General features: G+C 40.6%; 2 protein-coding genes across 3 annotated transcripts in view; one reads left to right on the forward strand and one right to left on the reverse strand.

Annotated features, from left to right (window-relative positions):
• The window catches only part of STARD9 (StAR related lipid transfer domain containing 9), a 119,574-nt gene extending 107,659 nt beyond the window's left edge, over window positions 1-11,915 (forward strand). The window contains exons 34-35 of the mRNA XM_079989753.1: window positions 2,478-2,563; window positions 11,861-11,915. The gene's annotated coding sequence lies outside the window, so the exon portion shown is untranslated. The remainder of the gene's footprint in view (window positions 1-2,477; window positions 2,564-11,860) is intronic.
• The window catches only part of CDAN1 (codanin 1), a 31,902-nt gene that overhangs the window by 11,910 nt on the left and 4,664 nt on the right, over window positions 1-15,328 (reverse strand). For both annotated transcript variants that reach the window (XR_013842196.1, XM_079989891.1), the window contains exons 3-17: window positions 14,820-15,041; window positions 12,510-12,703; window positions 11,836-11,955; window positions 9,775-9,853; window positions 9,228-9,348; window positions 8,655-8,764; window positions 7,091-7,180; window positions 6,222-6,297; window positions 5,750-5,958; window positions 4,911-5,022; window positions 4,001-4,144; window positions 2,470-2,636; window positions 1,612-1,693; window positions 1,321-1,410; window positions 1,085-1,139 (exon numbers count right to left, since the gene is read on the reverse strand). Coding sequence is in view for 1 of the 2 variants with exons in the window: in XM_079989891.1 (XP_079846017.1) it covers window positions 1,085-1,139; window positions 1,321-1,410; window positions 1,612-1,693; window positions 2,470-2,636; window positions 4,001-4,144; window positions 4,911-5,022; window positions 5,750-5,958; window positions 6,222-6,297; window positions 7,091-7,180; window positions 8,655-8,764; window positions 9,228-9,348; window positions 9,775-9,853; window positions 11,836-11,955; window positions 12,510-12,703; window positions 14,820-15,041 (1,871 nt within the window). In the remaining variant the exon portion in view is untranslated. The remainder of the gene's footprint in view (window positions 1-1,084; window positions 1,140-1,320; window positions 1,411-1,611; window positions 1,694-2,469; window positions 2,637-4,000; window positions 4,145-4,910; window positions 5,023-5,749; window positions 5,959-6,221; window positions 6,298-7,090; window positions 7,181-8,654; window positions 8,765-9,227; window positions 9,349-9,774; window positions 9,854-11,835; window positions 11,956-12,509; window positions 12,704-14,819; window positions 15,042-15,328) is intronic.

Here is a 15,328-nt window from a genome sequence, read left to right on the forward strand (position 1 = left end):
GAAGAAAACAGGAAGACAGAATGAGAGATAAAGGAGGTGCTGTGGGATTGGTGGAAGTCAATGTTTTGTTGTTGTTTTAGTGTTTATAATATTAACTTGTAAGATATGGATTTGTTTTGTTTTGTTTGTCTTTTTTAGTTTTCGAATGTTGATTTTTGTGTGTTGTGTATTATTATCTTTTGATATCTTCTGTGTTGTTATGTGGAAAATATTAATAAAATTCATTTTTAAAAAAATATACAAACAAACAAAAACACAAAAAACTTTTTAACAGATAATTGTAACTCAATTTTGGAGTAGGAAGCTCAACGTTTTATCCCTAGACGCTCTTTCCAGTGGCAGGCAAAGGAGAGATTCCAGATTTCTCAAGCAGCATATTGTTTCTGACACAGGACATACAGTGGTACCTCGGGTTACATACGCTTCAGGTTACAGACTCTGCTAACCCAGAAATATTACCTCAGGTTAAGAACTTTGCTTCAGGATGAGAACAGAAATCGTGCTCCGGTGGTGTGGCAGCAGCAGGAGGCCCCATTAGCTAAAGTGGTGCTTCAGGTTAAGAACAGTTTCAGGTTAAGTACGGACCTCCGGAACGAATTAAGTACTTAACCCGATGTCAGGGAACTGCCATCAGTGCCGGAGGGAGAGAGCAAAATCCAGAGGGATTCCAGAGAGCGTCCCGGGATTGGGAGAGGCAGCCCATCTTCTGGGGAAGAGAATCAGCGTAGCACCAGTGGAGAAGGGGGGCAGATGGGGGAAGCGGCGAGGCGGTCCCATGACTCCTTGCCGGGGACCAGCGGGGAGAGTAGGGGTCCTCCGCTGCCTATGCCCTCCTTGCGCAGAAGGCTTTCGCGCAGAGAGAGTAGGAGGAGACTAGGCGTCAAAGAGCTTCTTTGCTGGAAGAAGTTTAAGAAACGCCCACTGACGGATTCTGCCAGCGATTGAGACAGCCACGGGTGAGTGGCTGTCCGGACAGAATAGGTTCACTCAGGCAACCCAGCCAGGTGTTTGCACCGGCTTACGCACGAGCAACCCCTAGAACCATTACACCCGAGGTAGCACTGTACTTTGATAAATGACTTACCAAGATATGGACAGCAGGTATAAAGTAACTGCTGATCCACCACAGGCACAGAATCCTAAGGGGAAAAGAACAAACAACAGATTGATTCCTTTCAGAAGCATTAGATAAGTGCACAGAAGCCCACAGACTTCTCTTTATTCTTCAGGTCACTCTTAGGCTTCGCATGTCTTAAACAATTAACATTACAGTTGCTCTCTTTCAAACACACCCGCCGACACTCATCTACGTAAGTTTACCAGAGCTTGAACTGTCGCTGCAGAGTCTGTTGCCAGTTCTTCTGATCTCACTTCGCCCGCAAAGAACAGATTCCCTGGGACAGTAGGCACCTGGAATACAAGCCCCAAATAGTTAATCCTCCAAGGAGGGCAGAGCGAAGCAAAAATTCAGCTTCACATACAGGAGTGGATGAATGCTTACATGGCTGAAACACTTAAAAGTACAGTAAGGAAAGTTTTACTTGACAATTTCTACAGGGCTTGTGAAGTTTTTCCAAAGGTACAATGTTTGTTACAAACACTCATCCGTACATGAAAAAGCCATCCCAAAATGGCAAGGATCAGCAGCTTGTTCAGGAAACACATCTCCTTATTTTCAGAAATCAGCAGGTATCTATAACAAAAGGTTAGAGAATAGAGAACAATAAACTTGTAAGGTTTTATCAGTTATACCACCTCTGCATTTCCCCCTTTTGCAAGTTTCTTTTGCTGTGCTCTCTCATTTCCCTTGCATATTAAAACTCTGGCCACAGCAGCAAACCCGTAAACAAGATATGTGCTAGTGCAAGCTACTACATTGTTACTATTTCTCTCCATTATTCATGAAGCCAGGGCGCATCATACAACAAACCTTGGCTTACTGTGATATGTGAACCAATGTGTGTGGTTTGTTTCTCCCATGGTAAGAGCCATGACTCATGGTTTGTTGCTCCTGGCTCCATGAACAAAGGAACAAAATGGGAGCAATTCAGAAGAATACACTAGCATGCTGCTTGTTCACTATAAGCTACGGTTTATGGTTAACTGTACAACACAACTACCATTTGAAATGCACTACTGGAAAAAATTGACTTTCAACTTCTTCATTTGTTTCTGCAAATATTGAGATGTAATGGAAGGATGTGAACATTTGCAGCTGGAAGAATGTTATATATTTCAAGTCTATCAGCAGAGCGTTCCTATACTGTGGTAATTACATATTTAACTCTGTGCTATAAATTTCTTGGTATATACTGTAAAAGAAAGCTTTAAGTCATTTCCGTAGACCCAGAAATTGTTAATGAGTACAATAAAAGCTTTACTAAGAAGCCAATGTCCTACCCTCACAAGAATTTAGGTCCTTGACACAGATCTCAATTAAGATGCAAATATTTCTTTCCAACCTCTTACCTGTACAGCTGCAAGAGGAGAGAAAATATCTTCCCATAGTAGTCCAGAAATGGGGCGATATGATCCATAAGGGAAAGGAACTCTACAACCCAAGGTACAGTCAAGACCGTGCATCGTTTCTGTATTGATTGCCTAAGCAGCTTCAATATATCCAGCACAGGATGGGTCTTAAGGGAAAACATTAGGAAAATGTTAACTTTAATTCCTCGTCAGCACACATTACTTACTATCATGGGCAACCACCAGAGTGTTTGATGATGAAACACCAAAAAGTAGGAAAGGGAAATAAACATATCCAACTCCTCTTTCATTTCTGTCCCTATTTCCCTCTATTGGGTTTTCTTTCCTTCACCACTAAGAGGAAAACTCTTTCCATGGCTAATTTGTGTGAACAGAACACTCTCCTCCTGCAGAGAGGGAGGTAAGCCATAAGCACACAAGCACCTAGGCTTATTATTCAGGTCTTGTTGAATCTTCCTTTGTATACTTTTTAATTTGGCAAAGAAAGGGGGGGGGTGTTTTTAGCTAACATCACTCGGACCAGCTAGTTAAGTTCTGAGCTCAAAAAACAGTTTTTGTGGGGAAGTGGGGCAGGGGAGACAGAAAGACACAAGGGTGCAATCAGTTTCACATATCAAGGAAAGGTATCAGAGTAGTATCTTAGACCCAATATATTTTGGCACATGAAGCCTATTCAAATCCAGCAATCTTAAGTCACTCATCTGGCTAAACTGTATTTCAAATGGTTGTACCCTGCCCTATGACCTTGGAGTGAAAGGCAGGTAATAAATTGAAATAATAATAACCACCCCTTGCACTTTCCACATTCAGCCGGCACACTGACAAACCACACAGCACAATCTGATGTCAAGAGAGCCAGTGCAGTTTAGCAACAAGAGTGCTGGACTTCGACGTGAGCGGGTGGGGAGGCATGAATCTAGTTACCAATATAACTGCAAATAATAGTCCATGGAGACTATTCCAGAGGAGTAGTTTGTGCAGTGTACTGAATTAGTTATTGGTTATTATGGGTTACTCGTTTGGAGCATCCCTGTATCAGAGGTCTACATCAAAAAGGATGCTTTCTGCAAACATGCAAGCTTCTGATGCAACTGTGTTCACCAATAAATGAAACACTTCCCCTTCCTTCCATATCAAGAGTCGTTAATTCATATGGCTGTACCGCATGAGTAACTCAATCTTCCCTCAGTTTATAGCAGCAACACAAGCAGCATCATTGAAACAATAATAGTGCACAGCAGGGGGAACCTGCAGCCCTCTAGATGTTGTTGAACAGCTCTCAGCATCCTCTCAGCCTCATGGGAGCTGTGACTCCCCAACAACATCTGCAGGACCACAGGACCCCATCCACCCCCATAGTGGAGGCTGCTTAACTAGGAAAGGAGTTTTAACAGCAAGTATCTACCACCTCAGGAGGAGCCCAGAAGCTCCTGTAATGAAATGCCTGCACATCTCTCTGATAATAACAAAATTAAATACTTCTCTTAGGTAAATGTGGCTGGTTACGCACTTGGTTTCTTAACATCACTGCAGATTCTAGCAAGTCTCCAGTTGCTGGTTCTGATGTGTGATAAGGCAGGAAGACAAGGAAACCAAAAAACTTTGCCAGGAGTCGGAGGCTCATGAGGACAGCAGCAAAACGCTTCTTTTCATCCTGCAGTGGAAAGAAAAGCCAGACATATTATAGTCACAGATAACAGCAGCAATGCCTAACATTTTGAATGCTCACAACAAACCTGTAAGTTAAGTCTTATGTTCCCACTTTGGTGGTTCGTTTATTATTATATTTTGTGGGGTGTGCAGCAAGGACAGGACTATCCAAATCAGAGACAAATCAGCATGGTGGTAGCAGCTGCAGCTCTACCTAGGACAACTGGGGCTCATCAGAGAACACTACTGTCTTCTATATACTTGCACTGTATTGGAGAAGGAGTGAGATGGGGCTTACACTGCAGCTACCACCCAGGCTTTCTACTGTTGCTCCACCATTTGGATGGGGGAGCGGGTGGTTTTGGAGGAGCAATGATGGAGGAGTTGAGGCAGGGGGGACATCACAGGAGAGAAAGACCGTTTGAAGGACAGACACCTCTTTTCAGAAAGGACAATGCAGGACAGAAGGAAGGAGCAACAAAAAGAGGAGTAAAGGAGACCCACACTAGAACAGCAACATGTTATTAAAGACAAATAGACAAAGAAAGTCAAACAAGCCTGAACTGGAAGACACACACAGGGTGTGAAGTGAGTAGCACTCCAAACAAAGGCCCGAAACCAACCATGAAACCAATAGAGACAGAAAGGTTGGGGGGGGGGGAGGAAAGCCATGAGTCAAATTCTTCCTTTCCAAGCAGTAGGAGAGATCATAACCCACATGGACATCTCTGAAGCTCAACTGTGAATGTCTGTTTCTATGCAATACACACCTGCTCATCCATTGCTTCTCCATCACTGGGTTCATGTTCCACCAAGGCAAGGCCATCCAGCTCAAGTATTTGCAGGCTCAGGCTGTCCATAAGGTGCTGATTAAATTGATAACTTAACCAAAAAAAAGATAATGAGCTCTTTAGGAGAACAACTTAATTTCAGCGAAGAGTGTAACCTCTTAAGTGACCACAGCAGCATTTGAGAATGGTTACTACAATGCAAGTTTAAAATCAGATTAATTCCTACCAAACCCCTTACGTGCTGATAGTCAGCACTGCTGCAAACACTGCCAAACACTCCCTGGTGAAGCCCACTTAATGTCATTCTAGCATCAGGCAAAGACCTTATTCTTTTCCAAAGACCTTATTCTTTTCATCTAAACCGTTTTCTTTCTGCAATGATCTTATGCTCATCTGTTTAGGTTATGGATCCAGCTACTAAACAATGTATGCTTTACTGCGAACGTGCTGATTTCAACCGCTTTGTCCCTCCTTGCTAACACATAGGAGAAACACAATCCCTGGCTTAGCATGATTTCCAGACATGGTTTGCTTTCCCTTTACCTTTACCTTTATCCTATCTCACAGGTTCCCTTTCCCTTTACCTTTATCCTATCTCACAGAGCTGTTGCACATATAAAAAGGGGACAGGGTAAATATTCCAAAGAAATCAAGAACACAAAATCAAGATTAGTATGGTTATCATAAACTAACCATGGTTTACTGTGACACTGAACAAGGCCATTGCATTAGTTCATTTAGGAAACCCAGCCACCACCATACAGTCGGGGTCACTCACCCAGACACATCCTGGACAGAAATAGCAGTAAGTATCTAACCTTCCTGCACTGAGGATGAAGTCCCTGAAGAACTGCTGGCATCCCGGGAAGGAGGGAGGTGGGCAAGGCCCTCGGATGCTCTGAGGGACAAGGAATCTCTCTTGCAGCCTTTTCAAGCGGCTCAGATTATCGGAACCCAGCATGTTAAGGACATCCTGGTCTGGGGTGTCTCCCCAACTTGTACCACCACCAACTGGACCTTTACACATCTATGGCATAGAGGAGGGAGCGGAAAGAAAAGAGAGGTCAAATTTGTGAGTGTGCTAACTTTAATTCTGTGATCTGATTATGAATACAAGCAGTCTCTACAGCCCAAACCATAGGTGGACGAACCTCAGACTGAGTAAATTAGATTATGAATTAATTATGCATTCAATGAACAAGTATTTTCACCTATTAGATATGAAGTGAAGAAAAGTTTTACTTGCAAAATATACTTTTTTTTCCTTATGGGAAGCGAGCGTTTCTTTACCTGAAGAAGCTGCTTCTGAAAGAGCCTGGCAAAATGGCTGTAGTTGCAAGCAGCAGAGAGGTGAGCCATCATGACCCTGTGAAACCAGAAACAATTAATAGTGCTACAAAGAAAAATAAGGAAAAAAATATTCTCTATGCTGCTATATAGAAGACAGCAAATGTCTAGGGGACTTAAATGTTTTAAATACCATTCTGAAAAAGTTCTATGTGAACTGAGAATTCTCCCCTTTGTGAAACTAAGTAGCTTACTGTAGAATTAGTTTTTGTTGCTAAATTGGGTTGCTAAATGTTCATTACCAGTAATACTCTTGTCTTTCAGAATTAAATGCAACCTGTGTGTTGGCACTCAAAGACATTTGTATCTTCAACTTAAAGCCTTTAGTACAGAAAGACAGTGGGACTCTATAAAGCAGAAGTTTAAGAAGTAGTTGCCAATCTTGGAATGTTTACCCCTTTTTGGGCGGGGTAGAGAAAGGGTGGTAATTAAATTACAGTCTTTGAGACCCCATTATATCAAAACAAATAAATTAATTTCTTAGTGTAAGAACTAAAAAAAAAATTAAACTGAGGTTTTCTTTTGTCCAAAGTAATGATTGCAAGTTTATTAGGTAACAGGGATGACATGGTCTTAGGACCAAATGCAAGTTAGTTTTGCAACGTGTCCCAGCATACCACTGGATCTAATCCATAATACTGAACCAAGTATACCATCAGAGGCAATTTCCAGCTGTTGCAAATTGTGCTTTAAAAACAATCCTCCTGATGAAACGTGGTGAACAACTGCTCAGTGGAGGACCACACTAGACATCAACAATGAGCAGCACTCTTTATCAAGTCTTGTTAAATTTACGGACCAAAGATTCCTACCTGATCCTGTCTCCCAGACACTTCTCAAAGTCCCAGCCTGTTTTTTCACAGTTGTCTTCCCATTCACGCAGCAACTCGTAGAAAATATCTCTATTGAGCAAGGCAAACATGTTAGCTTCAAAATCCAAAATCATAGTCATCAGAGGTACTATCAGCATACAAAAATGGGGCCATGTTATTCTGCTTATGCACAAGCACTACAGTTCTGACAAAGCTTTGGGTGGAATTCAGTGTCGCATTAAGTTGACTGTTCTGTCTGCACAAGCATTTTTGCTTGTCAAACAGAACCATCTTCCCTCTCCTCCTGCTGCCTGCTGTTCTAGGGGTCCCTCCCAAGCAGACTTAGGAAGGTCACTCAAAAGGGGGGGGGGTGAGAGAGAGAGACAGGAAAGGATCATTTGTGCAACCAGGACTGGCTTCTGTTATCAGAACAAATTAGTTGAATCTGTCCCTTTGGCCATTCCTACAAGACGCATTTTCATTCCAAAGCCGACAATTGACAAATATCCCCCTAGTTAAAAAATAGTTCGAGAATAAAGACCAACGAACCTAGCAAGCACACCTACAGCTGAACCCTAGATATGTCTACTCAGAAGTAAGTCCCACTGAGTTCACTGAGGCTTAATCCCAGGCAGGTGGGCTTAGGCTTGCGGCCTTAACCTGCTATCTTAAAAGAAAAAGAAGAGGAGTTTGGATTTGATATCCCGCTATACCACTACCCGAAGGAGTCTCAAAGCGGCTAACATTCTCCTTTCCCTTCCTCCCCCACAACAAACACTCTGTGAGGTGACTGGGGCTGAGAGACTTCAGAGAAGTGTGACTAGCCCAAGGTCACCCAGAAGCTGCATGTGGAGGAGCGGAGACGCAAACCCGGTTCCCCAGATTACGAGACTACCGCTCTTAACCACTACACCACACTGGCACAAATACTCAGTAGAAAACTCCATTTAAATAAATTCAAACAACACATTATATGGAAAGTACTTTAAACAGAAGGTGGGCATAGGGAGAGCCGAGGAGGCCATATCTTCTACTACTTTTGACCCGAGAAAGCCAAATGCGTTTGTTCCAGCTACAGGAAACCCCTGTCTTGCTAATTTCTGCATTTCTGAACTACATTAATCAGCCTTGCATTTAACAATTTCCCAGGAATCCCATACAGGTGGGTAAGCTGACCAACTTCCTCCACAGCTAGCATGGAAACCAGGTGGGCTAGACAGAGTACTCCAGATATTGTTCACTTGGTAGAAGGTGCATTTATTATTTTTTATTACTTTTTTTTCTACACTACTAGCTTCTTAGCAGGCTAGTAAGAAATTCTGCCGATGAATATGCTTTGTGGGCTTATTCAAAAGGCTGACATTAACATCCAGACACTTGTTCCTGGTTTCATAAAACATAATTTATGAAGCTTGGGAGGAAATGTCCAAACCAGGCCTGTGGGTTTGGATAACTGATATAGAGTCTTGACAGCTACTCTATTTTCTGATGCATGTTCAATAAACTAAGACAACTGACAAATTGTACATTTTGACAAAATCCCATGATAAAAAGCAGAGGATACCTTTGTTTCTTAAACACATGAAATGCCTTATCACTGGAAAAGTTAGACCGATTGTCAGTTTCTGGCTGAAAGGAAACTGACTGTATACTTGAAGGCAGCAGCAGGGAGACCTGTTCAATATACAAAATAATGTGTAAGTGTAATACATTCCTCCTAATTTAACATACTTTTCACCATAAACACAAACAAGGAGGTTGGAATTACAATTTGTTCTTTCCGTCCGTTGCTACAGCTTAAAAGTCCCATGATCTTAATGGTGTAACATGTACTAACTTGCCGGTTTGCAATAGATCAACATTTTCTAACCCACCAAATGCGAGTCAATCTCATTATCTCACTCTGTTTTTTGTTTTGGTCACAGTGCTAGATATAGTATTTTCACTCCTCACTTAATTACAGCTGCAGAGGAAGCTTCTACATAGTGTATACCAAGAGAACTAATCTGTTCCTAGAAGAGGATGGAATACAGCAGATACCATAATAGTGGGGAGGACACGGAGTAAAAACAATTTCAATAACTGTTGGGAGGACCTTGATTTCACACTGTTCTTCTAGAACATGCTTAGTTTTTACCTTTGCTGTGCTGTTTTCATAGACTGCCATAAGCCTCTCATGCAAGTCAGGGGAAAAGGATGTGATCCTGTCATTCTCAGCCAAGAGCTTCAGTGTTCCTTTCTCTAAATGTGATATAATTCTGCCAAGAAAAACAACAAAAAGAAAAGGAACACTCCACTATATTGTTTAGATGTGATCTTTCAGTTAAAGCCTATTCCACCAGATTCCTAATCTCTAATACCCATTGATAAAAGCCAACATGTATACTAAAGTCATTAGAGAAGGAACTTCCTGGATTTCTTTTAGTTTTGATGGCACTAGAAGCAAAATCACAATCTCCAAACACAAAAGAAAATACCCTTCTATAGAAGTAGGGCAGCTGTTCAGCTGGAACTATCTGTCAATTACCGTAATAGATGACAGAACCCAAATTTTCAAACTTAAGGATATGTTAACAGTGTGCAATGTGATGCAAGATATTCCAACTTATTATAGCAATAAACCAAGCACTTCAGAGTGCAAGTATATGTACACTGATGAGAACAACCTAAGCCATTCAACTTACTGAAACTGATAATCCAAGACTTTCACAGCAAAATAAACACAGTTGTGTACACTTCGAAAGTGTTGCCTCTCTACTGCATCTGTAAACAAAACAAAACAAAAATTTAAATCATCAGACAGAAAGCTGCAAGTAATCCCTTTGGTGGAAGAACTGGTTCTCTGCAATAACTCCCCCCACCCCAAAAAAAACCACAGGCAGATCAGCCACTGGTCACCAACAGATCACAAAATCCCTACCTTTATTACTTCTCATTCATCTCAAATACCAGAAGAACGTCAAACATCAATTAGGTTGTGTCAATTTATCAGCCTGTTTTGGGGAGCAGTATCATAAAATTAAAGACTGTCCCAAACAATAAAATATGTCAAAAGTACATTATTCTTTATTCAAAGTTCAAGCTTAACTTGGGGTATTTTTTTTTTGCTGTGTGTGTGTGCGTGCACGCATAATCCACATTTTCATGAAGACACTTATAGACATATCTCAAGGGAGGAGCAGCTTCTTTCTTTTTTGAAACATTGACATCAAGAATTCCTGGCAGCAAGATCAAATACTGTAGTTTTACTACATTTCTGGATGTAAATTATCCACAGACCCTGCAGTTTTACAGAGTAACCTGGGGGGGGGGTAGTACCACTTAAGTGCACAATCATGGTTGTTTATATGTTAGTTGCAGTGAGAATGTTAACAGCTGAAAAGATGGGAGGGGAGGGAAATGCGAACATTACATGAGTGGAAGAGTACCATATAGCATTGTATATAAATGTCTATGTATTTTAAGGTGATATGGGAAGAGGGTTACAAAATTGTATACTTTAGAACAATGGGGCAAATTTGTTCAGTACTGGAAGCATAAGAATAAATACCAAAATATAAGGGTAAAGTACTCCTAGACATTACAGTATGATAATGTCTTATGTGCATGTAGCTTGCATGATTTTAACCATACATATATACTCGAATCTAATGCACACCTCAATTTTCAGAACCTTGAAACAAACAAAAAAAGTATTTGCTGGCGAATGTAAATGTGCCACTGAATCTAATGCACACCTTAATTTTCACAACATAATTTGGCCAAAAAAGGTGAGCATTAGATTCCAGTAAATATGGTAGTTGAAATCCCACAAGTGAAATGTAGAGCCAGTACACATAGAGGGCCTTGCTTCCCAAGCATGGCAGAGATATTTGAAGCTCTTTTTGCACCAGGAAAATCCAGCACCAAAACAGTTTTTATGCTCTCTGTGCACTAGGTTTGGAATGCTCCTGTGAGATCTCGCAGGAACTTGGAAAAAGCACCCTGGGGCTTCTGAAGGCGGCACAAGGAGACGGCCTTGCTGGGGAGCAAGGCAGAGCACTGGGGAAACCCAGTGCAAAAACAGCTCACTGCTTTGCTGGAGTGGGGCAAGGCCCTCTCCAAACATTGGTTCCAGATGCTCGAAAAGGGCCAGTTTCAAAGATTTGAGTATACGGGTTTCTGCGTATACAGGAAACCCTTGGAACCAAATCCCTGCATAAGATGTGACCTTATCATATTTTTTAAAAATGGATATAAATGGAAACCTCACAATTTTATTTGCTTTATATACACATAAAGTACTGTATACAGTGGTACCTCGGGTTACATACGCTTCAGGTTACATACGCTTCAGGTTACAGACTCCGCTAATCCAGAAATATTACCTCAGGTTAAGAACTTTGCTTCAGGATGCGAACAGAAATTGCGTGGTGGCAGCGCGGCAGGCCCCATTAGCTAAAGTGGTGCTTCAGGTTAAGAACAGTTTCAGGTTAAGAACGGACCTCCAGAACGAATTAAGTACTTAACCCGAGGTACCACTGTACAGTGATCCATGTGTGATGGACTGAATTGTTATATCCTTAATTTTGAGCTGCTGGTACTCTGTGGAATTTCTATTACATTTTTTTTTATTCATTTTACATTTAAAATTCATTAAATGAATGAATATATTTAATGTATACCCTCCTCTAACTCTGTTTAGCAGGTGGTACAATCTGTATTCTGTTAATAGCCAAGAATCTTTATCCAATCTAAGTCCCAACCTTTATACTCTCCATTGAAACTCAGGTCATTCTCTCCATCTTCTAAAGAGGAAGTTCCCTTGGATGTTAGCAACTGGAACACAAAAAAGATCTCCAAGAAGATATTTGGCACAAGGTTTTCTGCAAAGAAAGTAAAGGAACAGAGGAAAACATGCAAAAGGACCTTTGGTTTGTACTTGTACCCTGAATGATAGGACTAATAACATTAATTTTTAAAACCTGAACTATATAAGATGCATTTTTAAAGGAAGATAAAAATATCTACAACTAAAAAAAATCATCTGGATGTATCTCTGACTGACGGTTGAATAAAAAGGTTGATTGATTGATTGATTGATTGATTGATCATCTGGATGTAAGCAAAAAAGTGCTTAAATACATAGGATTTTTTAAAAAAAGGATATAGAATTCATTGCTTTCCTTTGTACAACTCCCAAAACATTAAAATTATTTATCAGGGTTGGGAATTTTGTCAGAAATTCTATGAAAGGTCAAAAATTGCCATTTGCCATACAATAGGAAAATCCAAGCCACAATATATTTGCGAAGTCAAGGCTCATTTAAAATTTCATTACTACTAAAAAAATTAATTTGAGGACATTTCTATGGGTCACCATTCTTAGCATTCTCCCAAATCAATATGGACTGAAAAGCATCCACTGCCATTTCTTCACCTGCTATGCAAAATGAATAAAGTTGAGCCAGCTGTTCCAGCTGTTTCCTGCAGGAAACCTTGTTGACATCGGCAGAGGTTACCAACTGGTTTTCAGAGGGAAGGCTTGCATTCTGATTGACATTAGGTTTCACTGGTATGCCAGAATCCAGAGATAATCCTGTTGGTGTAGATGTGGGATGCAGCAATTTGGACCTGCAATTCAAAGGTATGAAATAAGAGTGGTAAGAGGAGAATCCAGTGGGATTCTTTCAAACGCTCACCAATTCATCAAGAAAGCAATTTCTTCATTGAAACATAAAATGTTTCACAAATGCAATTTGCGGCATGTTAAAACAGTTAAAGATCCTTCAGCATTATGGATCAAATTCTAATCTTAACACAGCACTTGTAAGATTGAAGGGTATCAAGAATAAAATCATATTGACATGTGATTCTAGGAACATTGTTTGGCTTTAGCGTAGGATTTCTGAGCTAGTGAACCATGTTGCTGCAGAATGTGACAGAGAAAGCAACCATTTTAAATACAGTGGTACCTCGGGTTACATACGCTTCAGGTTACAGACTCCGCTAACCCAGAAATAGTACCTTGGGTTACGAACTTGGCTTCAGGATGAGAACAGAAATCGTGCTGCGGCGGCGCGGTGGCAGCAGAAGGCCCATTAGCTAAAGTGGTGCTTCAGGTTAAGAACAGTTTCAGGTTAAGAACTGACCTCCAGAACAAATTAAGTTCTTAACCCGAGGTACCACTGTATTGAAATTATTATTGAAAATAAAACCCCTAGGTGGCTCTCACCTATGGAAGCAAAGGCCTTAAAAAAGCTTAATATGGAATCTAACTGGCCAAAATATTGGGAAATTCTGGAGCAGGAGGGAGATAAAGTGAAATTGCAAAGCTATGAGAAACTCAAGGATAAGGTGCGAGACTGGCTACATTATTTTCAAATAAGAGAAGCCTATCACTTGGACAGGAAAATTGGCTTCCAGGTGGAAAAATCAAAGCTGGAAACAGAATTGTTAGAACCCAATGCTAAGATATTGTCGAGAATGTATAACCTGCTGTTGAAGTGGAATACTGAGGATGAAACGGTAAAATCTGCTATGATAAAATGGGCACAAGACGTTGGTCATAACATTATGTTTGTTGACTGGGAACAGTTGTGGACCACCGGTATGAAATTCACGGCATGTAATGCCTTAAGAGAGAATATTATGAAAATGATATATAGGTGGTACATGACCCCAGTCAAACTTGCAAAAATCTACCATTTGCCCGATAATAAATGTTGGAAATGCAAAGAAACTGAAGGGACATTCTTTCACCTTTGGTGGACGTGCCCTAGGATCAAGGCTTTCTGGGAGATGATATATAATGAACTGAAAAAGGTATTTAAGTATACCTTCTTGAAGAAACCAGAGGCCTTTCTTCTGGGCATGGTCGGCCAACTGGTGCCAAAGAAGGACAGAACTTTCTTTATGTACGCTACAGCAGCAGCAAGAATACTCATCGCAAAGTATTGGAAGACACAAGATTTACCCACTCTGGAAGAATGGCAGATGCAAGTAATAGACTATATGGAACTGGCTGAAATGACCGGCAGAATTCGAGATCAAGGAGAAGAGCAGGTGGAAGAGGACTGGAAGAAGTTTAAAGTTTATTTACAAAAACACTGTAAAATCTTTGAATGTTGAGGACATTGAAAAGGAAAAGAAGGGGTTCTAGTGACTGAGTTAATTAAGAGCACAAAGGGAGGGACCAATAATCAAAATGAACAAAATTGAGCTTGCTGAACTAATTATTACATAGAATACAAGATCGGGAGGCGGGTGGAAGTAAGGAAAATAAGGTTTTGAAGGGTATAATTGGAAAGTGAGCTTATTTTTATGTCAAAATTTCCTTTTTCTTTTTTCCTTTTTTTTTCTTATTTTTGGTCTATGTTTTGTTTTTCTTTTTTTTTTTCTTTTTTGGATAATGTTTGTGAAAATTTTTCTTTCTGTAATGTTTGTGAAAATATGCTTTTTTGTTCTTTTTTGTGGAAAATGTAATAAAAATTATTATAAAAAAAAAGAAAAAAAAAAGAAATTATAGCCCCTAGAAATATTACTTGTTTGTTCATTCATTATTTATACCACATAGCTATGCAGTGTGCAAAAGCAAATCAATACAGAAAGCATAATAAAATGTGGCATGTTCACAAAAAGACAATATGGGCCATTCAGCTCTACTTCTCTAAGGCAATGTAAATCAACATTTCTCACATCACAGATGCTTCCCTTCACTAAGCACCCCATCACAGATTTCATAACATACCGTTCCTTCTTCAGCATCTCTCTCTCCTCCTGAAGGCTACCCGAACTGGAAGACAGGGTCACTTCTTGAGAGATAACAAGGGCCTCGGGACTTGTTCCGGACTGAGACTGAAGCGTTTGAGACTGGCCAACAGGAGTGGAAGTGAAGCACATCTTGGGCTTGGAGAAGGTTCGCTCAGCACTCACTGGAGTAGGGTTGATTCTTCTTGACGGTTTGGCTTTGCTGAAACGGGAAGTAAAACTGGATTAAGAGGATGAAAACACAACAGTGTATTATCCTTCTGCTCCAATCACCTGTGCGGAAGAGCCAGCTGATGACACATACTACTATGGTCCTGGATTCACTAACCAAGGGCTCATCCAGACTTCCTTTTGTGCTGCATTTCCAGGCATAGGTCTAAGCTTTAAAGCTCCGTGGCCAAGCAGTATTTTTTGTTTATTTGTTCCAGTGTTTTCCTCAGGAAAACCCAGATTTTAATGCTGGATCAAAGCAAACAACAGTGGATCTTT

This window comes from Podarcis cretensis, assembly GCF_951804945.1.
Source record: "Podarcis cretensis genome assembly, chromosome: 1".
Lineage (NCBI taxonomy): Eukaryota > Metazoa > Chordata > Lepidosauria > Squamata > Lacertidae > Podarcis > Podarcis cretensis.